This window comes from Mustela lutreola, chromosome 4, assembly GCF_030435805.1.
Source record: "Mustela lutreola isolate mMusLut2 chromosome 4, mMusLut2.pri, whole genome shotgun sequence".
NCBI classification, from domain to species: domain Eukaryota; kingdom Metazoa; phylum Chordata; class Mammalia; order Carnivora; family Mustelidae; genus Mustela; species Mustela lutreola.
In genome coordinates, this window is record NC_081293.1 from 85,313,754 (window position 1) to 85,340,343 (window position 26,590).

The 26,590-nt window shown below is 45.4% G+C and overlaps 1 protein-coding gene and 1 long non-coding RNA gene across 5 annotated transcripts in view; one reads left to right on the top strand and one right to left on the bottom strand.

Annotated features, from left to right (window-relative positions):
* Positions 1-434: 434 nt before the first annotated feature.
* Positions 435-10,861, bottom strand: LOC131829072 (uncharacterized). Its single transcript, XR_009352711.1, has 3 exons — positions 10,568-10,861; positions 4,567-4,728; positions 435-2,327 (listed from the first exon to the last, which is right to left on the bottom strand). It is a non-coding gene; the product is annotated as an uncharacterized LOC131829072 (long non-coding RNA).
* Positions 9,431-26,590, top strand: part of TARBP1 (TAR (HIV-1) RNA binding protein 1) — an 80,730-nt gene continuing 63,570 nt past the window's right edge. For 2 of the 4 annotated variants that reach the window (XM_059170424.1, XM_059170425.1), the window contains exons 1-9: positions 9,435-10,426; positions 15,864-15,961; positions 16,648-16,717; positions 18,524-18,672; positions 19,457-19,509; positions 21,180-21,277; positions 24,076-24,211; positions 24,762-24,915; positions 26,047-26,136. In XM_059170424.1, the coding sequence (XP_059026407.1) occupies positions 9,490-10,426; positions 15,864-15,961; positions 16,648-16,717; positions 18,524-18,672; positions 19,457-19,509; positions 21,180-21,277; positions 24,076-24,211; positions 24,762-24,915; positions 26,047-26,136 (1,785 nt within the window). In that variant the 5' untranslated portion in view covers positions 9,435-9,489. Of the gene's footprint in view, positions 10,427-15,863; positions 15,962-16,647; positions 16,718-18,523; positions 18,673-19,456; positions 19,510-21,179; positions 21,278-24,075; positions 24,212-24,761; positions 24,916-26,046; positions 26,137-26,590 lie in introns of all 4 variants that reach the window. The other 2 variants (XM_059170427.1, XM_059170426.1) reach the window with 2 other exon arrangements.

Sequence of the window (26,590 nt, forward strand, 5' to 3'; positions counted from 1 at the left end):
CACGGGGCTTGATCCCCAGACTCTGGGATCATGATCTGAGCCAAAGACAGACGCTTAACGACTGAGCCACCCAGGCACCGCTGGTCTTCAGTTTTGAGGATGAGGAAAGAAACAGGAAGACAGCCTCCAAAGTCAGGTCTCTGGGTAGAGCATCTTAAAAACAATTCAATCTTTCACGCCGAAAAGATCACCCCTCCTGCTAACATCTCTCCCATATACTCTTGTGTTAAGTGGCTGCCCATCCCCCTCCACCGGTCCCTTGTCTTACAAACACTCTGCTCTTGTAGCCACAGAGAAAAGAGGGGAAGACACACCTGAGAGAGAAACCACACTGACTTTTATAAACTGTTTAAAGGAGTATATAGTGGATAGATGCTGGATAAACTTATCTCAATTGAATGGCTGATTGAGAAAAATAAGTTACATAACACCTATTTCTTATAGACTCAGAAACACTGTAGTATTTATTGGCCAATGAGAGCAATGCAGAACTTAAAAAATAAAACTACCGATCATTAGGAAGACATGAGATTATCAACTTAAAAACACAACAATCTTTAAAATGAAATTCTAACATTCAGCAAATACTTTTTTTTTTTTTTTAAACTTAGCATTGCATTTAGTAGACGATGTTTCCAGAAGTACTTGAGTGTTTGGGAACACTTGTGTATCCATCGGGGGTCTCCAGAGAAACAGAACCAACAGGATATATGTAGAATATATAGAGAGAAAGGAATTTTTTAAAGATTTTGTTTATTTATTTGACAGAGAGCGAGAGAGTAAGAGCACAAGCAGGGCAGAGGGAGAAGCGGTTTCCCTGACAAACAGGGAGCCCGATGTGGGACGTGACCCCAGGACCCCGGGATCATGACCTGAGCTGAAGGCAGACACTTAACTGATGGAGCCACCCAGGCGACCCCAGAGAAAGAGACTTGTAAGTTCTTTCACGTGATTCTGGAAGTTGACAAGTCCAAGTCTGCAGTGTGGGTCAGAAGGTGGGAGACAAGAGGGCCCGTGGTGCAGACATAGTCTGAAGGCTGTCTGCTCCAGTGTTTCTTCCTGCTTAGGGAGACCAGTCTTTTTGTTCTAGTCAGGCCATCAACTGATTGGATGAGGCCCACCCACAATCTGCTTTACTCCAAGTTCGTCCACCTCATATTAATCTCAACCAAAAACAACTTTCATGCTGACACATCAAATTAACCATCACAAGTTGTATGTGCACACTGACAAAGAAAGAGAACCCAGCAGAGGACATATTTCAGTGAAAGAAAAAAAAAGTAGGTGCCCCACTGCCCAAGAACTAGGACCAAAGCTGGGACCTGCAACGTGGAGGTGAGTGACATCTCTGGCATCTGTTTCATGGGCTGTAAACCATTCCTGCCCTAACCAAACAGGAAAAATAAACCCCACAATATCCTTGCCTGAAATCTTGAGGACTGTCTCCGTAGCTCACCTTAAAAGCTTTGTCCCACCCCCAATGAGGAATCAGCAGTATCTGCTTAATGGCCTCTGGCTCTGAGCCCAGGCACCAGCATTTAAATCCATATGCCAAACCCTCTCTAAGGACACCTACTTATCTATCAGGGAAAGGAAATTCCCAGCGTTTTGAGAAAAAGCTCCTTGGGTAGCAGCTACTACTGAGGAGAATTCGATTGGCCTGGTATGTGCAGGTTCAGCTGAATGCAGCCTTTCGATGCTTATCACCAAGCAGCAAAATAAAGTCAGTCCATCAGGGGATCTCACCTCCTTCCTTATTGCACACTCAGCGGTGAAAGCCCCTCCCACGCTCTCATGTTGGCGTTGGCCTTGACGTTGGCCAGAACTCTCTCTGCCTCAGTCTCCCTGCAGTGACGTGCTGCAAATCCTCCTATAACAGGATCCTCAGGTGACGGTAGACCCTGCCACCGCCTCCCCGGGGCACAGCAGCAACAGAGGGAGAGATGCTGACAGCAAGAGCCAAGCTTGAGAATTCTGACTTTTTTTTTTTTTTTAAGATTTTATTTATTTGACAGAGATCACAAGTAGGCAGAGAGGCAGGCAGAGAGAGGAAGGAAAGCAGGCTCCCTGCTGAGCAGAGGGCCCGATGCAGGGCTCGATCCCAGGACCCTGAGATCATGACCCGAGCGAAGGCAGAGGCTTTAACCCACTGAGCCACCCAGGCGCCCCGAGAATTCTGACTTTTGCCTTGGAAAAGGGGTGAGCACACTTTGTCCTGCTCCCTGCGCCTGCGGAACTCCTAGGGATGCCGGCCGGGGAGAAGCGCGGCCTCAGTGGGGCGTTGGGCACTCAGGAGAGCAGGGAAGGGTGCTTCTGTAGAACGCCTTCTGTTTGCAGAAAACCAAAAAGGAAAGGATCTAGCAGTAGGAGCAAAGACAATTGTTTTTCTCTTTTTTTATAAAGCTCTTAGATTGTGTTTAAAAGATAAACTGATGGAAAATTTCACGGCCCTCATAGCATCCCAATGTTCCATTGGGACCTTAGGGGAGACAGACAACACATGGCATACTGGAAGTGAACGTATTCATCCTGGGGACTGCTGTGAATACGGTCACATCTCCTTCCCTCCCCTCAGTGAGGCCAATGACTCTCTCTCTCTCTCTCTCTCTCTCTCTCTCTTTCTCTTGGTTCTTCATGCTTTTCCTTCTCTGCATCTTCAAATGAATGAGGCAGCCTACGGCAGAGGCAAGACAAGGTCTGTCTCTCATCGGTTGATTTGCTAAGTGTCCAAAGGATGGCTTGTCCCCAGATAGTGAAGTTTTCTTTGTCTCCCTTCTTCCCCTAATTTCCTGTGAATATCTACCATGGGAGGTAGGAAGTGCATGAGGGAGCCATTCTCAGCCAGCTTGTGGAGCTTTCCAGAAAAAATATGGACCCTGTGCCCCATGCTCTGAGTTTCTGGTTTGATTGCTCCAGAGTGAGGCCAGGCGTCCTGTGTAAGCAGGCTGCTCTTGGGGTCCAAGACGCCTGGTGATTCTCCTCGGCACCAAGCTGAAAGCCAACAGATTCTGGGGGAGACCCACACTAGGCCCACACTTCCGAGAAAGGCAGAGCTGGAAGGTATGTCTTCATGGGACGCCCAGGGCAGGCCCCTCCTGAACTTCGCCTGGACCATGCACTTGAGTATGAGCTGAGAACAAGGGAGAATGATGCCCAGGATGACCGTGTCATCTCCTTTTGAATGGGGCCATGAGTCCCAGGGCTTAGCACAGTGAATGTGTGGTTGGAGGAAGAAATGACTGTGGCACTTGGTCAGAAAGTCTCAGCCCTGAAAGAGCGAGAGGCTCGGAACTGATAGAGGCAATGACAGGAAATAACATGCAGCCGGGCGGGAGCTCTGCTGCAGGTACGAGTGTTTGACTGCGAGGATGGAGAACTCAATGAGAGATGCTCAAGCAGACAGGGCTCATTATTCTCATATAACAGTAAGTTGAAATAGTTACTTTCCAGCAGTGACTGAACAGCTCCGAGGAAGCCAGGTTCTTCCCAAGCTTTCTCCCCTGCCACCTTTAATGTGGGGTTTGTCACCTCGCACCTGTTCTCTGATGGGCTTGACAGGGCTCCAGTGGTCCCGGGCGCACACTGTGTTCAGGCGAGAAGCAGTAGAGGCAGGCTAGGGCAGTGACAGTCTTTCTTTTTTTTATCAGAAAGCAAAACCTTTGGGACTCCTGGGTGGCTCAGTCAGTGAAGCATCTTCCTTCAGCTCAGGTCATGGTCCCGGGGTCCTGGGATCAAGTCCCGCATGGGGCTCCTTGCTCAGCGGGGAGTCTGCTTCTCCCTCTGCCCACCGCTCCCTCTGCTTGTGTGTTCTCTTTCTCTCTCTCTTTCTCTGACAAATAAATTAATATAATCTTCAAAGAAAGCAAATGCTTTCCCAGACATATAGCTAGTGGACTTCTGCTGAGGTCTCTTTTTCAAGGACAAGGACACAAGCCATTCCCCATTCCCTAACTCTAAGGAAAGAAAAGTAGGGAACAAGATTGCACTGCTGGTTTCCTTAAGCATAAGCTTAAGGGGTGGGCGGGGGGAGGTTAACACACCATCATCCAGAACAAAATCAGGGTTTTGTGAGCAAGGAAGAAGGGAGGATAGATATTATATAAACAGCTAATGGTATCTGCCACAGATCCCCAAAGGGAATTCGAGGCTTCTGGAAATCCCCCTTCACATAATCCTACTCCTGGTCCAGCTACAGCAATTTTCTCCATGGTGATTCTCTGAGGACTTTCATGGGACACATCACAAGGCAAAAAAGTAAAAAAATCTGAGACAGAACCTCTCAAGAAGCTCCCTCCCATTCTGAGACTCTCCGAGGTAAACGGCTAAAGACTCCAGCTGACATCTTGCCAGTGGTGGTTCTCCTTTCCTTCTAGATGTGTCTTCCACTTTGCAACTGTAAACATCAAGGATGCAAAAGCACACCGCCTTGACAACGGGACCGTCTTCTACCGGAGAAACGTCAGCTTCTAACCAGATCTGCCCATCCATCCCAGAGTGTGCGTGCATATGAGATGCAGGCATTTAAAAAAAGACTTTTTCAGTGTGTTGTGAGCCCTGTGTACCTACCTCTGGAAGGCTGTTCATCTTTCTCTGTTTTCCATGGCTGTCTGTCACGCACAGGATTGGGGAGCTCTGGCTCACTGGGTCCAGGAAACACCCGGAAAGACCCAGTTAAGTACCTGCAGGAACTTCAGCAGCAGCAAACAGGGAGTTGGCACCAACACTCCTCTAAGGAAGAGACATTTAAGAAAACATTGACCTGGATGACTTTTCCTAACGGGCACTTTCCCATTCACCTCTCTTCGTTTCTTTCTAAAGAGGAAGCGGTATTCATTAAATTGGAAACAGGAGAAGAGTCAGGATTAAAACTCAGAGGAACTGCCAAACCATCCCATTTATAAGGGCACTATTTCAGCTTAGAAGGGAATCCAGGATATCCATCTTTAGAGAGCTCATGGGAAGATTTAAAATACATGGCATCGGCAACTAATGCCTAAATCTGAATGATTTGTGTGTTGCAGCCCGTTTCGTGAGCGCATAAGCAAGGGGGTCATTGGGCTGTGAGCAGGGAGCACATCCCGGGGCCATCGCCAGACGCTTGCATCCACCAGACAAAGCAGAGACAGAGTCTCTTTCTCAGAAGCAGACACGTTCATCACTTGAGGAAACAGCAGGTGGCAAGCTTTGGGTGTAAAGGATGCAAAACAGAATGCTGAATACGTGAATCTTTGAGCTAAGTAGCTAAGAAAGCAGGAGAGACTGTGACACTTGCCTCCACTGGCACCTGCTTTTGTTCTTAAGATAGCTGCTAGTCATAAACTCTATTCACTTACGGATAAAGCAGGGAAATGGCAAGGATTAGGGACAGCAAAGGATTCTAAACCCCATTCTATCACTCGCAACCGACCATTCACCTTTGCAAGGATGAGGAGGGGTGGGTAGCTAGAGATTCTGGGTCTACTCTACCAGAGCAGCGATTTATTACACGTTGATCCAAGCGACAAGGACGTCAGCTCGCTGAGGCTCATGTTTCAAGAGTAATTGTGTCACTGCGAATTTTCTGACCATTGGATTTATCCGACTTTCACCACAAAATACTGAATTCTTACTTATCCAGCCAGGTTCGAGCACTCACTGCAGGGTTACTATGTTTCTGGTACTTTGTTTGGTGTGTAGGATACAAAATGAATTAAAACGCAGCCCTATTCTTAAGGTGTGCATAGGCTATGGCAGAAACAAACACGTTCATCCATTCACACAATAGTTCACTGAGCAGTTGCTTCAGACACTAGCAGGGGCTGTGAGACAGTTAACCTGACACGTTCATTGTGTACTTTTCTCTCTTGATGTTTTAGAGCAGTGTGCGTGGCTTTGAGCCAGCTCGGCTGCTTTTCTTGTCATGTGACTTTGGGGCAAATTCCTTAACCTCCCCCATTCTTGGTTTCCTCTTTCTTAAAATGAGAAAAATAATAGCACATCATTTATGAGTTGTCTTGAGGGTTAAATGTATTAATACATATAGAAAAATATTACCACGTCTTCTTTATAGTAAATATGATGGGTAACTGTTAGCCACTATTATTGCTACAGTGGAAGGTTTGGAGAATACACAAGTAGAAGCTGGTATAATTCGGGGCATTGGGAGGGGCTTATTGGAAATGCCCTGTGATTTGGGTCTTCATGGAGGAATTAGAGATGGTCAGCCTGTTAGTAAGCATTTCTCTCTTTTCTTAAGGATTTATTTATTTGAGAGAGAGGGAGTGAGAGTGCATGCGTGCGAGTTGGGGTGGGGGGAGCAGAGGGAGAGAGAGAATTGTAAGCAGATTCTCTGGCCAGCGTGCAGCCCTACTTGGGGATCGATCTCATGACCCATGATATCATGACCAGAGCTGAAATCAGGAGTTGTGCCCTTAATTGAGCCACCCAGGTGCCCCTCAATAGCGTTTCTTGAGCGTGAAGTAGGTAGAAGAGCACATGCTGGGATTAGTGTGATTAAAGACAATAACATCATACCTCCTCCCCACCACCCCTGGCCCTCAAATCTCTCACAGTGGGAGGCGGCTGGAAACATAAACCTGCAATTACATCACGACATGACAAAAGCAGTGTTAGTGATATGGGAGGCTGCTCTGGGAATTTGGAAGAGGGTCACCTACCTAAGTTGGGGGTGGGTGTTGGTGGTGGGAGTGAGGTGTTAAGAAACGACTGTTGGGAGAGGTGACATTTGAACAGTGTCCCGAAAGGAACTGTGTCAGTCATGTGGAGTAGAGGTAAGGGCTCTCTGGATGATGGAAGGGCTTTTGAAAGGGCAAAGTGAGAGCACGTGACCTGTTTTAGGGACTTCCAAATCCAGGTGTATATGAGGTATGTGGGAGATGGGGCTGGAGAAGTTGGAAAGGGCCACCTCACAAGGCATCTTGGATGTCACGTTAAAATAGTGAAACATGATTCTGAGGGCTGTGGCCACCAGTGGTTTGGTTTCAGGAAGAGCATCTTGGTAGCAGCATGGAGCGTGTATTGGAGTGGAGAGTGATTTAGGCGGGAGGCTGCTGCTGTTATCTTAGTAAGAAAAGAGAACAGTCGAAAACGAAGGTATTGGTTGGGGACAAAGGAGTGGGGACACTAGAATTTTAGAAATACTTGGGAAGAAGTAAGGATGCTGGGGGGATGAAGGCAATGGCTTAAGTTTGTAAAAGTGTAGAGTCAGACTGATGCCTGGGTATGCCAATGGAGACGTCTGGCAGGGAGGTGGGTAGATAGGTTGAGGGCTCAGGAGAGAGATCTGGGCAGGAGATACAGATTTTTTTCTGATCATTAGCACGTAAATAGTAGCCCAATCTCTAGTTTTAATGAAGTTACTCCAGTAAAATTTATAAAGTGAGAAGAACAGGGGCCTGGAGATGTAACTGTGGAAACACGTCAGGAGGGGGAAGAGGAGTCTTCCTTCAAAGAGGGGGAGAAAAGAAAACAGGAAGAAGTTACGTCATGAGAAAATGAGACCTGAAGGAAGACAGCGCTTCAGGAACAGGAAATCCTCAACCATCAAGGACGGAAAAGGCAGCTCTGTTGTTAGGAGACCACTTGCCCACCATGTTCCGTGTGGCTGGGACACGGGGCACAGTAGGGGGAATTCGGTAGGAGGCTGGTTGGCTTTCAACAGAGGCTGAGAAGCCTTCAGTGCACGTTCTGGAGCCGGGCTTTATTCTGTAGGTAACAGGGCACGAAACATAGGCCAACTTATGAATATGTTTCTAATAAGTCATTTTGAAAAACGGAGGTAAAGCTTACATGCCCTGAAATGCCTAGATCTCAAGGATTCATTTCAAGGAGTTTTGACAAGTGTGAAACCTGTGTGACCGACACCCTAATCGAGAAAAATATTTCCATTACCTCAGAAAGTTCCCTGGTGCCCTGTTCTATTTTAATCTCCACTTCCTGTAGGCAAGTACCATTCTCATTTCTACCCAAAAGATTACTTGTGTCTATTCTTGAACTTCACATACATGGAATCATGCAGTATGTAAACCTTGTTCTCTGGCTTCTTTTGTTCAACATAATGTTTTTGAGATTTACCCATGTTCTTGCACGCATTAGTAATTTGCTATGGCTGAACAGCAAACATTATTATATGGGCAGATCACAACTTATCTGTTCCTCCATCAAGGGACGTTTCAGTTGTGATAAACTTTTGGTTATAATGACTAATGTTGGCAACAACATTCCTGTACAAACATTTCTGTCGTAATATGTTTTCATTTATTTTAAGCAAATCTCCAGGGGTGGAGGTATAAACATCATTAAAGACAACTTCCCAAAGTGAGTCCTTGGCTCTTTCAATCTTTGAAGTTTTAGCTATTCAAAGGGTGTGGAAAGGTATCTTTTTGATGGTTTAATTTGCATTTCTCTAACAACGAATACTGAACACCTTTTCAGAGGTCTGCATTTGCATGTCTTCAATTGATAGTTTTGTCCATTTTTGTTTATTAGAGAATATGAGAATTGTATCTTGAAGGCAATTGATATTTATTCTGAGTGAGTTTACAATAAAAGCATTTGTGCATTCTGTCAATGAAGAAAATGGACAGAAAGATGGGAAAAAATCTTGCATCCATGGTGTTTAGTAACTTTAAATTTAGATAACTTTAAGTAACATAAAATCCAAAATATAAAATGACTTTATGTAAAAGTAACCTTAACTTTAAGTAGCTTTAAATTACACCTTATCAATTATGTTTATTACATGTCAAACTTTTTGAAGGTGGGGTATTATTTTCTCCATTCACTATGGGAGAGATCTCTATGGTTAGAAGGCAAAGAAAACCCAAGTCACAGATTCAGTTTGCCTGGGAACCAAACCAGTAAGATCCATGCTAACCTGAGACTTTTTGTCTGTAGCAGTGGATGCTGTCACAAACACAGAAAATACATGGGTGGTCAGTTTTTGGGATTGCACAGGGGAACACAAGCACTGTGTAGAAACATCTGCATTCTACAGTCAGCTTTGGACACTGACTGCAAAGGCCGCGGGCCTTTTTTTTTCAGCCCTGCCTGTCCCTAACACATAGCTAAAGTACTTTTCAGGGCCAGACCCATTGTGTCAATCTCTTTGGAGGGGCGGGGCGGGGCAACCTGTACCTTTTTGGAAAATAAGCTCTTAAGTGGCTGAGAGCTGCCTCAGGTGTACCTCTGGCCTGAGCTCTCAGGAACACCTGCTTGATTTAGGGTCCCGGCAGACCAATCTTCAATTAGGAACCGGTGGAGCTGGAGGGCGCACTACAGCATCTTTTAACAAGGGGCACCTTCTAAAAAAACAGTGAGGGGGACGCGCTGCAGGCGGTGTAGCTGACACGTGCCCAGGGCGCGCGCGGAGCGGGATGGGGCGGGGCTGCAGACCCCTCCCAGCGGGCGCCCGGGCACCGCGCACGCGCACGCACTCGCGCACGCCCGTCGTTTGGGCGCCGGGTGGCCGCGGCGGGGCGCGCGCGGCAAATGGAGCGGGTCCTCGCAGAAACGCTGCTGTCGCAGAGCCGGGACCCTCGGGGCCTGCTCGGAGCGCTGTGCCGCGGGGAGGCGTCCGCGGAGCGCGTGGAGACGCTGCGCTTCCTGCTGCAGCGCCTCGAGGACGCGGAGGAGCGCGGTGGCGGCGGGGGTGCGGGCGCGCTCCCGGAGGCGGCGCGCGAAGTCGCCGCCGGGTTCCTGGTGCCGCTGCTGCGGGGCCTGCGCGGGCGCCCTGCGGGCGCCCCGGACCCCGACCTGCCGGCCCGGGACCGCCGGCGCGTGCTGAGGGCCGCGACCGCCGCCTTGCGCTCGTGCGCCCGTCTCGCCGGGGGCCCGCAGCTGGCGGCCGCCCTGGCGGAGGAGGCGCTGCGCGACCTTGTGGCCGGGGGGCCCGCGGCCGGCGCGGAGGCGGCGGTGGAGGTGCTGGCGGCGGTCGGGCCCTGCCTGCGGCCCCACGAGGACGGGCCGCTCCTGGAGCGGATGGCGCAGGCCGCCCTCGCCTTGGCGCTGGGCGCCGACGGGGAGCGGGACGAGGCCGGGCCGGCGGAGGACGCGGCGGCGCTGGCGGCCGGGAGGCTGCTGCCGGCGCTGGGCCAGTGCGGCGGGGCGGCGCTGCGGGCCGTCTGGGCCGGGCTGGTCGCGGCCGGAGCGCCTTCGGGGCCGGGGCGCGTCGGGCCGCGGCTGCTGGTGCTGAGCGCCCTGGCCGAGAGGCTGCTGCCCGAGCCCGGCGCCGACCGCGGCCCCCGAGCGGGCGAGGAGGACCCCGACGCGCGGCGCTGCTGGCGCTTCTGGAGGACCGTGCAGGCGGGGCTGACGCAGGCCCCCGACGCGCTGACGCGCAAACGGGCGCGCTACCTGCTGCAGAGGGCGGTGGAGGTGTCGGCGGAGCGCGGCGCGCCCTGCGCCTGCGGCCCCCGGGAAGGAACCGGTACTGCCCTCCCCGCTTCCGTCCCATCCCCTTTGGCCTTCTGGGGAGGTGGGGGGGCTCCTGCTTCCGAAACCAGCTCTCCGCCCTCCGTGCCTGTGTGTGTCCGGTAACCCCAAAGCCTGGAAACCTTGGGAACCTCACCTCGGGGTGGTCTCCAAGCAGCACGAATCTCGGCAGCTGCGAACAGTCCGCGCTTCCTCACCTTTCTGACCCAGAGCGGGGCGCGGCCCTGAGCCGGGGAATGGTGAGGGACGTGGCTGAGTCCGAGCAGGGCTTGACAGCCCCAATCTGAGCCATCTCCGGGTAGGTCCCTGCTCACAGGAAGGAAGGGCTCGTGTCCATCAAGTTGAAAGACCAGTGGGTTGGGTTGTGCACGGTGCAATTCTGCCCTAGGAATCATCACACTCCGGAACTTTCCCTTGGTAGTTCTCTTTGAAAAATGTTTGGTCCTTAAGTAGTCCTTTGGAGGGTGTTTTTGCTATTGATTTAATAGGGTGAGTCCAGTTTTAAGTAATTTTTAAAAATCTTTTGAGACTGCTTCCTACTCCTTGATGACAAAACGAGAGTGGCCCAGCTACCAAGGACTCCCTTCAGTGCGGTACTGTGGATTGGTTTGTTCGCTGAAATGTGGTAAAGTGCCCTTCAGGCATCTTTCTGAGCTGTCCAAAACCAAGATAGAATGATCCAAAATTGTCCCCATAGAGGGGCGCCTGGGTGGCTCAGTGGGTTGAGTCTCTGCCTTCGGCTCAGGTCATGATCTCAGGGTCCTGGGATCGAGCCCCGCATTGGGCTCTCTGCTCGCTGGGGATCCTGCTTGCCCCCTCTCTCTGCCTGCCTCTCTGCCTACTTGTGATCTCTGTCTGTCAAATAAAATCTTTAAAAAAGGAAAAGAAAAAAAGTTGTCCCCATAGATAATTTCTGCCTGCTTAACTGTACCCCCTCTTACTGGTAAGGGGTTTTTTGTTTGGTTGAAGTTGGGAGTAGATCTTCATGTTTGTCTACAACGTTAGTAAATATTTTGGCAGTCCACAAAGTAGTGCTCATCCCAGGAGAGTTTTCACCGGAGAACACTTTTTAAATGACCAAAATTGAAGTCATTTATTTTAGAGTCATTCTACAGAGTTTTAAAGATGAGCAGTGGTCTCTGCTTCTTGCCCCCTCAGAAAGCGACCATTTGTACCTCTTTTAGCTGATTATTTTGGACTTACCTCTGTCTTCCCGTAATCTGGGTAAATCAATATCATTTGCCACAGTTACACTTCAGTTAAATGTAAGTTCAACGTTTACAAAGTTATGACTGAAGATGTTCACAGATGACCCATGTAGTAAATTATGATTTTTTTCCCCTTCCTGCAGGTTTTTTTTTTCTGGAATTAGGTCATTTACAGATTAGTTTGGTTCTCTCTATATTTATCATGAATTCAGCCTTGAAGTGTTAGCTCATCCTCTAAATCTTTCTTATACAAAGTCCAGTCATTTTCTCCAAGACGTCTATCCTAGATTCCCCTTATAAGCTCAGCCTGGTGTGTAGCTGCCAGTTCTCATCTCTGCCCTCACCTGATGCCTGGCTTGGAATTCTTGTTTCCTGGAGTTCAAACTTCTATCTTTTTTGGTTTTCTCACTCGTTTTGGTGTAGGCATCATCCAGAGGTAAAAATTTTTATCAGAGCATGTCTGATATGTTTTTGAAGATTATTTATTTTAGAGAGCGAGAGAGCATGAGAGCTGAGGTTGGGAGAAGGATAAGCAGACTCCCTGCTGAGTGTGCCCCTCCCCCCACCTGACCTGACATGGGGCTCCATTCCAGGACCCCGAGAGATTATGACCAGAGCCTAAACCAAGAGTCAGATGCTTAACCTTCCAAGTCACCCAGGCGCCCCTGATGTGTTTTTCTTTCTTTTATTTCCATCTGACACTTAATTTCCATTCCCTGAAAATCCCCAGCTGTTCACACAGGTTGTCTACCTTCTCCCCTAGATCCTTTAACATGTGAGTCCTAATCCTGTATGAGTCCTCTGCACAAGCCATCTCTGAGTTTTGTTTTGTTTTTTCTTTTATCTCTTATCTGTCACTCTTATCTGTAGAGTGAAATGGATCTCTGTGTCTAGGGATGGGCGCCCTCTTCTCTGAGGCCATTAGTGTTGGGGATTGGGTCACGCGAGTTTATGGTGAAGCTGGGTTTGGGTCTTGCTGCCATGGCCGTGGGGTGTTGCTCCCTTGGGTTTAGTGGGAAGCCAGGAGTCCCTAAAGGATTTTCCTCTGTTTTCTTGTCTTCTGAAGTCTTTGATGCTAACAACACAGTTGGGGTCCTTCCCTCAAGGGTAGACGGCTGATGTCCGTTACTTGGTACAAGGCTTGAGATGGTCGAGGGGGTGGTACTTTTCATCTCTTCCGCTCCATCCTCTACTTAGGCCTGGTGTGCCTGAACCTCAGGCTTCCATCCAGCTCCCTCCTCGGTGGCATATAATCTTGTGTCCTACTTGGTGAAGGGTGTAGAGTTCCCTCACTCTCTCCCATGGTGGCTGCATTCTGCTTCTGCCTGTAGTAGGACTTGACCGCTGGTTCCTTGCCATCCCCCGCGGCAGCAGACCTGCTTCGTATCCCCCGCTCCGCCCCCCCCCCCCCCGCCCCGGGGATTCTGCGCATGAGGGGTTTCCTCCTGTCGGTGCAGGGTTGGGCAAGCAGGTTTTCTCTCCATCTCCCAGGGCAGCCAGTGTTTGCCTGGTGTCGGGACAGGGACAGGCGTGGGGATGTGGCAGGGTTTCCTCCAGGGGCAGACGGCTTTGGTCTCCCGTTTGAGGAGGATCTTGGGGGCAGACGGCTTTGGTCTCCCGTTTGAGGAGGATCCTGGGGGCAGACGGGCCTCAGCCCTTGACCACCACCTTGTACTGGTGTAGGGCTGGGCTGGCGTGTTTCGGTTAGTCCTGCGGTCCTCTCAGACCTGCCCTGCACGCCTGTGCTCCAGTCTCTTGCCTTTCCTGCCGTCTTCCTCAGATCACTTGGGGGGATGCCTAAGGAAGAGAGCTGGTGAGTGGTCGCTGACTCCCTTGGGGTTCCCGGGGTTCTAGGCTGTCAAACTAGCCCACACCACGCCTTGGAAAAAACTCAACAAACCTTCATTGGGTTCTTTTTTTCTTTTTTAAAAAAAGATTTTTAGATTGAGAAAGAGCTTGAGCAGGGGGAGAGGGAGAGAATCAGACTTCGTACTGAGCATGTGGGGCTTGATCCCACGACCCTGAGGTCATGGCCTGAGCGGAACCCAAGAGATAGACACTTAACCAACTGCGCCACCCAGGTGCCCCTGCTTCTTGTTTTTTTCTAAACATTTTTGGTGACCACCTCTTCTTCCTGCTCTTGGCCAGAGATAGATTGAGTTAGAGTGTCTTGTGTATTCTTAGAGAGAGGCCTTCTGCCCTGTGCAGTTCTGATCCCCTGGAAGCATTGCCATCTCAGGTGTCAGGGTTTAGGACTGTGTGTCCAATCTTTTCTCTTTGTCCGTATGGCAGGAATGTTCTTCTGTAAGTGGAAACTGAGACCAAGCTTGTCTAACTGCCTTTGTTTTCCCATCACATTTATTTATGGTTCGATGGAGGTAGGGGTGGAATTCTAGCTTAAAAAACATTTCCATTCAGAATTTCGAAGGCACCGATCTATTATCTTAGGAGCTCGAGCTTCCGGTGTTGCTGTCGAGCTGTCTGAAACGTTCCGAATCGTGTTTGTTTGTACATGTTCCATTTCTTCTGCATGGAAGTTAGTCCCGGGCGCCTTCCTTCTCAAGTGTCACAGTTTTGGTACCTGTCAGTTTTCGTCCTTGCCCTGGGCACTCGGTGGACCTGGTCAGTCCGGAAATCGTGATCTTCAGTTCTGAGAACTTTTCCTGAATTACTTTCTTTGCTCCCTTCCTTTCTGCTTTCGGTTCTCTTGTTGGATATTGAAGCTCCTGGACTGGTTATCAAAGCATCTTTTCTGTCCTGTTTCCTATGATTTTGTCTCTTGGTTCTAGTCCCTGGGTGACCCCCGTGACTTTATTTCCAGTCCTTTCTTTGAGTTTCTGGGTTTTTCCTATCAAATTTTTATTCTCATGTGATCTTTTTTGTTCTTATAATATCCCCTTATTATTCGTATCCTGTTCTTATGACAACATGAGGTCTTCTTCCTTTGGCATATTTTTGTTCTCTCCAAATTTCCTCTGTTTGTTTTGGTCTTGATCTTTATGTGGGTGTTTCCCCAGATGGCTGGTGACCTTAGATACCTGCTTATACTTAAGAATAAGGAACCAGTGGGGGGCCTGTGTGGCTCAATCGGTTGAGCTTCATCTCTTGGTTTCTGCTCAGGTCATGATCTCAGAGTCGTGGGTTTGGACACTGCTTTAGGCTCCATACTTGGCCAGGAGTTGGCTTGAGGATTTCTCTTCTTCTCCCTCTGCCCTTCCTCCTGCTCACTCGTGAGCTCTTTCTTTCTCTCAAATAAATAAATCTTTAATAAAGAAAATGAATAAGGAACCTCAAATCCGAACACATAAGTGATTCTTGCTGACCGTGAATTTCATGGCAAGGTGATCTGGCCGAGCCCCACCGTACTGGGTAATCTCTGACAGTAGTATTTTCACGTCTTCCCTCTTGGACTGGCCAGATTCCACGGATACCTTCCAGTCTGTTGCTGCATAGTGAAGGCCAGACCAGCATCCTGGGACCTGAGGGGCCCTGGTGGTGGAAGGGGCAGGTAGAAGGGGTGGGGGTCTCAGCATCCAAGGTGCGTACATGTTCCCTTACTCTCGACCCTAGTAGGGTCCAATGCATCTCAATCTAGAGACCCACAAGTTTACCTTCTCCAGAGAATAAATTCCAGGCTTTTTCATGCTCCGAGCACAGGAAAGGGCACTGAGGATCTGTTTCTTAACACACCAAACAAAATTCTTTTTAGTTTAGCCTTGCTTTTCCCCTCCACTTATGGAGCAACTTTTGTTCCTTTGGTCGGGAGAGCTGAGTTCAAGTGTAAATTGGGTTTCTTTTTGGCTTTCCATGTGCCACCTTACGTTCACTTTTCCTGAGTACGCTTGGTTTTTCTCTGATCTTCAAACTTAGTTTCACTGGTGTTGGCTTCTGGGTTTTTGCCATTCTTTTGGGTTTTTGCCTTTGAAAAATCCTTGACTATTATTGGAGGTTCTTCAGGAGAGGAAGTGGGGTTTAAGTGTTCAAATCTGTGACTCTTGCTGAGAACTCTGAAACGGTAATCTTAGTTAAAACGAAAACAAAAAACAAAAACCTTTTGAGATTCTTACTAGCCCAAGCCTACTATCTAGGCTTTGATACAGGGATGCCCTCCATTATTAGAGGATACAGTATTGGCTAATGGTGGCATTATTTTAAAAATGTCTTTAAGAAACCTATGAAATCTACAAAAAGAAGGAACTAATTTTCCTCTTTAAACCCTATCAGGCCCAAGTCTGTTTTGGTGGTCTGAGAAGAAGAAAGATGAGCTGCTAAAGTTTTGGGAAAACTATATTTTAATTTTGGAAACTCTAGAAGGAAATCAGGTAAGAGTTTTCGTATTTTATCAGATCCTGTGTAGATGGAGTTTTAATTTTTTTCAAACAGTCTGTAAAAGCAATGCAGAAAGGCTAATTTGGATAAAGCATAATAAGATACAAATGTACTTTGTTTACTGGCATAAATTTAAAGCTGAATGTTAACTCAGGAATTAAAGCATACTTTTAATTGACTTAAATTGTCACTTGAAGAGTTTTAGTCTTACTTGTTCTGCCCTCGACATTTACTTCTGAAGTGAAGTTTTTAGTTTCTCAAACTAAACATAAACTTTGAAAATTATGAGTAATCTTCAAAGAAATACAGACTTAGGAAAATGTTACTTAAGGCAACTTGAGGTAGATCCTTAAGTAATGTGTTGGTATTATCAGGCCTGCCTATTTCCCAGGGCAGTTGAGGATTACATGACATAACGCTTTATGATAACACTGTACAAATGTGACGTTACTGTCACCATATTCTAGGTCCTGCTCATTGCTCATTAGCTTTGCCACACACAGCCTCGTAGCCGGAATTCATAGGATATAAAAAGCGGAAAAATCAGGCACCTTCTGTGTAGTAGGGCTACTGTTGTACAGTAGATGAAAATAAGTTTCATCTGAATTTTTGAAGTTTATCTTAATTTTTAAAGGTTTTTATTTCATATGTTTTTTGTTGTTGTTGGTTTTGTTTTCAGATCCACGTTATAAAGCCAGTTTTACCAAAGCTAAACAGTCTGTTTGAATATGCAGTATCAGAGGAAAATGGTAATGGCTACTTGTATTTTGATTTGTATAACGTTTATAGCTTTTTTCCTCCTTGATTTTGTAATTAATTCAGTGCATTATAGAGAATCTGGAAGAACCTTCAAAGTGTAACAGGAGATATGCATCTGCCGCCACCCAGAGAACAGCTGTTCACATTCCAGATTCGTGCCTTCCGGACTGATGGTTCCTAACGTTCTGGCTTATCGAGCAGTGTGTCCAGATGCGTTTACCTGTATCCTGAAGTAGGCTTTGAGAACATATCTATAAATGCGCAGTTTGCCGTAATTTAGCGATATGGTTAATTTTGTAAACTTCTAATCATGGAGCATTTGAAACACTTACAGAAGGGGAGGAATAAGTAAAGCAAGCCCACCGCCCAGCTTCAGCAGGGACCAGCCCATGGCCGGCCTGTGCCTCCACCCTCTGTACCCTCCCCCACCCCCTCTGCCCGCCATGGAACCTGAAGCACACCCCAACCCTCACAGCAGACTCTGTTGTCTGAAGTCATTTGAGTGTGCACCCTTCACAGATGAGGGCTCTTTAGGAATGTTTTGATGAAGGTATATTCTACATTTTTCGTAATGGCTCTTTGGTATTATATATTAACTTCTCTCCATTCTTACTCTCTCTCTGTTTCATTGTTCATTACTTTCTTGGGATTTCAGTTATTATTCTAGATCTTGGACTTTTAGGAAGATTCCAAGATACAATTTTAAGTGTGGCTGTTAAGCCTTTAATCAGTACTGTGTTTTGGGAGCTTCTTGAGAGAAATAGAAAGAAACTGGAGCTTCCTAACATTATTTCATGAGACTGGGCTTGTATCAACAAAACAGCTAAATGTAGTTTTGTGTGTTTGGTTTGCATATGAATGATGAGCTGCTGCACTATCGTGTTTACCCACGAGAATTAACCTGGGTAAATGGATTTTAGTGCCGACTCCAGATAATTACAGCTTTAATAGTTTGACCCCTCAGGAGCTGAGCTTTCCCCAGTAAGTCCTGTAGTTGTTTTCTGATACAGTGGGATTTTTCATAGACTCTGTCATCCCCTGGGGCTAGAATTTAATTGAATCCTGTTGTGACTTCACTTATGCATTTACTAGTAAAATGATTCTCTTATTACCACGTATTGCCCACGGCTCTTGGCAAACCAAATCAAATAACAGTGACAGGTTTGGAAAAACTGCCATTGCCAAAGCATTGAACAAGCAAGCATGTTGGTGTGAATGACAAATAAAGGACCAGTTCATTTCTAGAATGCCGTGAGTTAAAAATGCTGAGTCAATTTTTTCTAGAAGAATTAAAAGATATTTCAAAAGCGTTAAAAAAAAATACCTCTGGGGTACATATTTATTCCCTTTTGGGTTTTTCCCCACTCATTTATATATTTAGTGAGATTCACTTAGGGTCCAAGATATGCTAAGTGCTAGGGATAAGGGGTGAGATAGTTTTTCAGTAATTTTTGTCTCTTTTCCATGAAAAAAAAAAAAGTGGTAATGATAAGTTTTAGGAAGGTACCGCATGAGGGATGGAAATGGATATATGGGGAGCGGGGCTGTCGGGGCAGGCGCACCTCAGGAGGGAGCGCGGAGCTGAGACTGCAGCGTGTGAGGGAGCCCTGAGCTGGGACAGCTGGGCGAGGCCGAGGACCCGAAGGCCCAGCGTGGCCCAGGGTGGTGGCGTTGGCCTCGTTCTCAAGTCGCTTCATGCCTCATTCAGATTTTTGTTCTGAGAGTATGAGGAGCCAGTCAAGGGTATTAAGCAGAGGAGCGACAGTTTCAGATTCCCACGTGATGTGTCTCCACAGGGTGCTGGCTCTTTCACCCCTCCTGGCACATGTGCATTTATAAAAGAATGTTCGAAAGTGAGAATAAAATCCTGACCAGAGAAGGTGTCATCCATTTTTTGGAGCTGTATGAAACAAGGAGTCTTCCTTTTGCACCAGAGTTTTCTGAGGTAATGACAGCCTTTTTCTTCCCCCTTGCTCCCTGTGTCAAGAGATGAGAGGTGGGGGCACCTGGGTGACTCAGTGGGTTAAGCCTCTGCCTTCAGCTCAGGTCATGATCCCAGGGTCCTGGGATTGAGCCCCGCATCGGGCTCTCTGCTCAGTGGGGAGCCTGCTTTCCTCCCCCTCTCTTTCTTCCTGCCTCTGTGCCTACTTGTGATCTCTTTCGGTCAGGTAAATAAATGGAATCTTTAAAAAAACAAAAAACACATGATCTATATTAAAAAAAAAAAAAAAAAGATGGGAGGTAAAGACATTTGTTGCCTCTCTACGAGGGCGCTCTCAGAGCAAGTGAGCTTTTATAGATGAGCATAATGATGCTGTTTTCCCAGCGCTTTTCACTTGCTTTTTTGACCCAATACCTTGTCATATTTTTGAGGATAGAATTTTTTCCCGTTTTGTTTTCCAGACACAGGGGCTTACGTTTTCTCTTGACTATCTCTTGTTTTTCTGTGTCACTATGCTTATGTTCTTCTGTGTATTTCTCCTTTGGGCTCCTTTCTCCTTGCTGGCCCTCTCTGATCTCTCTTCCTCAGTTTCCATCAGGTGGTTACTTGGTTGTGGCAGTGGAATTAAGGTCCCCTCCACGATGAGCCCCGAGTTAGCCTACAGTGGAAGAGATCAGCTTTGCTCAGAATAGCTCGTCTGCAGTCCTGTTGATATGCAGCTAAAGCAAGCCGACTTCCCAGAGTTGCAGCTGTAACTGAACGTCAATCACATTTTTTTTTGTTTTAGTTTATTATTGGACCATTAATGGATGCACTTTCGGAGAGCTCTCTGTATAGCAGGTAAGCAAACATTGTGTTATCCAGCAGCCATGTAGTAATATGTCCTCGATACAGAAATGTCATGTGTTCATGACAGGCTGTTAATGCATTTGGTACACGACACGTGTACCGAACAGACATTCAGCTTTTTCTTACTATGAAGTCCCTTGTGTGTGTGTTCGTCTTCTTGCTCTCCTTCTATTGCTTGTATCACATGTTCCTTCTTTTTTTGTTCTGGTTTTCTTTCTCACCTTGAATGCTTACACGCTTGGGGTTTATGGAAGGCATACCTCGCCATGGTGTGCTTTCCTCTTCCTCTTGCTCTGATTCACACTCTCTTAGAAATTGTGGTGACTTTGGCTGACCAACGCTCTAAGCGTTTTTTCTTTTTTTTTTTTTTAATAAACTTTTTGTTTTGACTTAAAACTTGTGAGGATAATATTCCTCACATGTATTTCATCCACGTTCCCCCGATGTCACCGTGTCATCGTGTCTGTTTAATCGCTCTTCCTCTCCCTGTGGGTGGACGTTGGTTTCCCAGTTCTGTCTGCTGAACAGACTTACCCACCTGTGTCTGCTGCAGGGTCTGTCTGTCCATCATCCACCTCCATCCACGTGAAAACCCACAGGTTCACCTCTGTGGGTCCGATTCCAGTCCAATGCTGCAGAGCTCACTGACTTCGCGGTTTCCCCACTGACAGGGGCTGCCGTGATTGTAAATATGTCACTTCCTGCCCCTTCTCTGCAGGCAGTTAGACAGTGAGGATGGTTGTGCCACAGCCTCGTTTTCTGAGCCTTCTCCATGCTCTCGAATTACCCCTTCAGGATGGTCCCCTGTCTCTGAACTTCAGGGATCTTTTGGACCCTGATGAACTAAATGTGTATGTGCCAAGTCTTCGGTTCAGTATCTCTAAACAGACAAGCCCCTCTCCCCCCACTGCCAGTTCCTTTAAAACTTTTTAAATTAGTTTGTGCTAAGTTTTACTAATATTTAATCCTATATAATAAATATCAAAAGAGCATAGCAACACTTGATTCACCAATTAGTTTTCAAATAGCTCATTACTATCGAAAAGTTCTGTGAAGCAGTTAGACCGTAAAACCTACTCGGTGCCTCTCAAGGAGGCGACAGACACATTTATTATGAAATGCCTTCAGTTTCCTCACACTCTAATGAATTCAATTAACAGATAATGTTCCTGGTGGAACATATAGCAGGAGAAAATATGACTTGATAGACGTTGACAATTAAATGTTTTTGCAGAATTCATTAATTACTCAGATATGTTTTTCTATGAATGAGATTTCCTTTATTTAATACTTAAAGATTTTAAATCGTTGGATTATGTGTTGCAAACAATAAGATACGTCTGAAAATGATCACTTAGACTTTTTTAAGATGATGCTATTTTAGCAAGATTCACAGTGTGTGTCAGGGAAAGTATCATAAAAAGGAAATCCGCGTCTACTTAGTATGTTATGATATTAATTCATGTCTGTTTTCCTAGAAGATTCTGATGTTTTTGTATTCAGAAGGATCTTCAGAATTTCACTGATAAATAAAATGCAGGTTTAGAAAAAGATGATCTGATTGTTGTTGAAAGACTTTTGAGCCATAGTTTACTTAGTTTCGGTATGCTTACTTGTAAATTTAAAAACTTTTTTTTTTTTTTCCCCTCATTTGTCTATAGGTCCCCAGGCCAGCTGATAGGAAGTGGTTCTCCACTGGGATTGAAATTACAGAAGTTTTTAGTCACTTATGTTTCTCTTCTTCCAGAAGAAATAAAGAGTATGTGTCAGTAAAAAATTTTTTAATTTATTAGCTTTAAAAATTTTAGTATATTGGTGATAAGCACTATCCTATGACTATTATAATCAGTACTTCAAAATAGTTTTCTTTTTCTGGAATATATCTATTTTTTTCAGAATCCTACAGGTGTTCATTGTAGTTGGGTACAACTTTTGCCTTGACACATAACACATATTGCCAGTCTTGGCTCGAGGAGCGCGGACGTCATTTTAGAACGTGTGCTGCTGTTGGCCATCTTTTCTAGTTTTCCCTGTTCGCTTCCCCAAAACTAGTAAAACTGGTTGAAGAAAGAGCGACCTGGGTTCAGGAAAAAGTTGGAAACAGAATATCCATTGTGGCAAAACTGCCCCACTATAGACAGGAACTTGACAGGTAGAAGAAAAATACTCCTGCTTTATGTAGAGCTTTTATCTTAGAAATACCCACTTCTTTGGATTGGTTGGTGATTTATCTTCCTTTCTGGTGAGTTAAGTTGGTAAGCAGAGAGCAACACCAGTGTTACTTTGTTAGTTGAGCAGCAAAAGGACTTAACTCTACTTCCTGGGTCCTTTCTTCACTTGTGGCTTTGTGGCTCATAAAGCGACACTGGGTATGAAACTGACACACATTTCCTTTTGTATTTCGTCTGCAAACAGGGTGAAACAATGACCAACAGTAATGTCTGCTCAGAAGTCAGGGATAAAAAAAGCAAAAAGATGATCTGCGTATCCCAACTTTAGGTTTCTAGAAAATTGGCTCATTCGATTACTTTTTTTAAAAAATTAGTTCGTGGAGAAGATTCTCTCAGAAGTTCTGTAGTTTGCCAGAAGACAGAAGCGTATGCAGTCTGGGGATTGCTTTGCTGAGCATGTTGGCCCATCCCAGGTCAGCAGTGCGGAAAGAGGGAGGGTGCTGGGAGCGCCCCGAGGGTATGGGTGCCTGCTGTCCTTGGCCATGGCCAGCATGCAGTGGACGCTTGTAAGTATGTTGAACAAATGTGAAATGGAAGCATGGCCATCCCCATCTTCCCTGTGCCATGAGTGAGGCGTTAGGCAAAGTGGAACTTAATTAGTCCAACAGAAGAGAAGGCAAGTACAGTGTTTATTCAGTTTTTTACTTAGTAGATTTTTCAGTCAGCAGTTTCCAGTGAGTATCTTAAATGTTTTGTGCTAGGTATTTGGAAGATATAAAATATATTTTATATATAAAATATAATTAGATAATATAAAGTATTGTTTTATAACTATACATAAAATAAAACACAAGCTCCTTTCAGGAGCTTCCAAGGATTTCTTGGGTCATTCTACAGTGATGATCAGAGGAAACAGACATTTCACTAATTATGTGACTTGAGGGTCTTTAAGAAGTCACTTACTAGCAGAGAAGGCAGAACAGAGAACCTTACCTTGGTATCTCAAGATGGAAAATTAGTGACCAGATCCAGGGTGAGTAAGAAATGGCATATGTGATCTAATGTTACTGTACGCAGATATGAGAGGCCATCTATCATCAGTAATTCTTACCCTGTTTTTTTTTTTTTAACCTCTCCCAACAGAGGACTGGTTTCTAACACTAGAAAAAATTGCTCTTACACTTTAAACTTTTTCTTTTTTTCATAGCTGTGTGGTTATAAGAATCTCTGCAATATAGTAGAGTATGTATTTTATGGGGCTGAGATTGAAATAGCACTGATTTTTTTTCCCCCAACAGGTTTGTTGAGCTAGAATTCACAGACCACAAAACTCCTCCTTTTAAAGTGTTTCTTTCATTGGTTTTCCGTGCATTCACTAAGTTCTGTGACCATCACCACTAATTCTAGAATATTTTCATCACTCCCAGAAAGAATACTTTTACCACCCATCACTGATCCCTTTCTGTTCTTTCCCAACAGCTTCTGTCAGCTACTAATCTCCTTCCTCTACAGATTTACTGATTCTAGACATTTCCTGTAAGTGGAATCCTAGGATATGTGGCCTTTTAATTTATGTCTGGTTCATTAGCCGTGAACGAGTCATCCAGTAAGGACCCATGTTTCAGTATTTCGTTCTTTTTTATGGCCAAGTAATACCCTACTGTACAGATATCACACATTTTATTTATCCGTTAGACATCTGGAAAATACTACACTGTGAATATTCATGCACAAGTTTTTGTACGAACACGTGCTTTCCGTTCTCTTGAGTGTATGCCTAGGAGTGCAGTTGTTGGCTCCGATGGTAGTTCTCGGTGTAACTCAGTATAACTGTCTTGGTGTAACCATTTTCTACACTGGCCGTGTCGTCTTGCATTCCACGAGCAGTGTACGAGAGTCTAGTTTCTCTTTCCATGCCAGCACTTGTTAGTGTCTGTGCTTTTGGCGAGAGCTGTCCTCATGGATGTGAAGTTCTATCTCTCCTTTTTTTTTTTTTTTTTTTTTTTTAATTTAAATTCAGTTGGCCAGCATGAGTTCGCCTCATTAGTTTTTGGTGTAGTGTTCAGTGATTCATTAGTAGTGTGTGACACCCAGCACTCATCGCCACACCTGCCCTTCTTAATGCCCATCACCCGGTTACCCCATTCCTCCACCCACCTCCCCTCCAGCAACCCAGTTTGTTTCCCGGAGCCCAGAGTTTCTCCTGGTTTGTCTCCCTCTCTGATTTCTTCCCTTTCCGATTTCCCTCCCTTCCCCGACGATCCTCTGCGCTGTTTCTTAGGTTCCACGCATGGTTTTTGATTTGCATTTCATACCTGCTGACGGTGCCCAGCAGCTTTCCATGAGATTCTTGGCGAGAGTGACATTTTAAAACCTTCTCTTTCAGGTAGTTTCCTACTAAAGTTTATTCAGAAGATGACAAGCAGACATTGGTGTGCCATTCCCATTTTGTTTCTGTCTAAGGCTTTGGCAAATGTCCCAAGATGTAAAGCCCTGGGTATAGAAGGGCTTCTTGCTCTCAGGTAATCTACTCTGTGTTCACACACATTCGTATGTTCACATAGGGTCGTCTGCAGTAACTTTCCGTCAGTAAATTTTGTTTTCCCCTCTGCGTTAGCCTATAGCGAGTCGTTTTAGTTAATATTGGCATTGGGATGTGAGCTTGCTCTTTTGAGCTCGTAATTTGGTATTGAGAAGTAAAAAGTTAACTTACACGGTTGGACTTATTTTGTTTTATGAATTACTAATTTAAATATGTGCCACAATACATGCTATTGGATTTTGATAATTTTAAGACCCGGCCAATAAGGTTTTCTTACATTACATTGATATGCAGAAAACTAGAGATGAAAATATCAATCAGTAATAATGATTGCAAAGATTTTCAAAAAATGTAAAACTCTTATTTTAATAGTATCTTTATTTACAGTTTTTTGGAAGAGATGTATTTCATATTAAAATCAAGCTCTACCAGAGAGACCTTAAGGAAATAATAGCTTTGAAAGTGTACTGACAGTGACTCTCTACATTCGGAGTTGTAGAAACTCTAGATGAGCTTGTCAGTATTTACAGGTTACCAGAACTGTCTTTGGGAACATGGAAATGCACGTTTCTGTTTTCTGACGTCAGGGACGTTCTGCAGTGCACAATGATCACCCACCAGATCCTGCTGAGAGGGGCCGCGCAGTGCTATCTTCTTCAGACAGCCATGAATTTAGTAGATGTGGTAAGTTGGTCTTTTACTCAGGATACTTCAGTTTATGAGTCTTTCTCCGTGAATAAGTGTGCAAAAACGTGTCAATGGAGCCGTGGGTCTGTAACCAACTTCCCTGGTAGACAACAGTTCACACATAGGGACAGCTTATTGCTGGCGGAATTAAACCTGTCTTGGGTGAGTGACTCCCCTGGGACAGGACCCATGGAAGCTTTTGCCTGATTTCCTCTATACTTTTTCTGCACATCTTCCCAAAAATTGATCTTCAAGAAGTCTGTAGTATCTTTTGTTTTTTACAGAGCCCCTTTGCTACTATTGCTGGGAATAGGGGTCAGCAAACTTCTGTGAAGGGCCAGAAAAGTCCTTTTTAAGTTCGTGGTGTCTGTTATAATTACTTAAAAGCTGCCATGGACAGTTTATAAATAAAGTGGCTAAAATAAGTTAAAACTTTATTTACAAAAGAGCTGAGTGGTTTTGCTGACACCTGGCCTAGAGCAAGGTATCTTAAGTCAAGATGTACAGCCTTAAGGGAATGAAAAGACTTCTATGGTTTTCAGAAGGCTGGGGGTTGTTTTCATGGCTTTGAAAGTAAGCTTCACTTTTCGACTTAAGTAACTTCTTATCGAATGTGTTTTGTTTTTGCTTTTAGACTCTGACCATCTTGTCTCTAAGACAGTAATCTTTTTTTTTTTTTTTTATAAGATTTCATTTATCTATTTGACAGAGAGATCACAAGTAGTCAGAGAGGCAGGCAGAGAGAGAGGAGGAAGCAGGCTCCCTGCTGAGCAGAGAACCCAACTCGGGGCTCAATCCCAGAACTTGGGGATCACGAACTGAGCCAAAGGCAGTGGCTCCAACCCACTGAGCGACCCAGGAGCCCCTAAGACAGTAATCTTGATCATAAGGAAGATAGACTTAGAAAATAATCTTTCACTTTATATACTAACATATTGATTGCTTGTAGTCAATATCTTTTCTAAAGTCAAATTTTTTTTTAAAAAGCTTTCTTTTGATTTAACTAATAATATTCTACTTTAAGTGGTATGTTAACTTGCTTTCACAGTGATTTCATTTTATTAAAAATTTTTAAAGGAGTCATTTTTTAAACTGCCCTGACACCGTCCCTCTCTTCCTCCCTTATAGGAGAAGGTGACCCTTTCAGATGTTTCAACTTTTCTCATGTCTCTGAGACAAGAAGAGTCCTTAGGACGAGGAACCTCATTGTGGACAGAGGTGAGATGGAAAATAATAATAATAATGTCTTTGAAAAGTCATAAAAAGTTGTTTTCTAACTGAACTCACTAGTCACTTATGTAAAATATAACCTTTGTTACCTACCAACAGAGGTTTTTAAATATTGTATATTTGCTTTGAGTGAACCTAAGTAATCATGCTGCTGAGACTCTTACAGGGAGACTGGACAGTGTTTGGGATAGAGACAGACTTAGAAGAGAAAGGAAGCGCTCGTGGGCAGATTGCAATTCTGGATGAGATAGATCAGAAGTGAGGAAGACATTAGACTCAAAAGCAACGACACGGACCTCCTCTTGCTGTTTTTTTTTTTCTGTCTGTCCATGGCACTTTATCACCCAGTTGCCTGAGTCTGACATTTTGGTAATTGCTGATTCTTCCCAACTTCCTGCATCAAACCCATCATGAAATCCTACACGTCCTTCCTCTCCTGGAG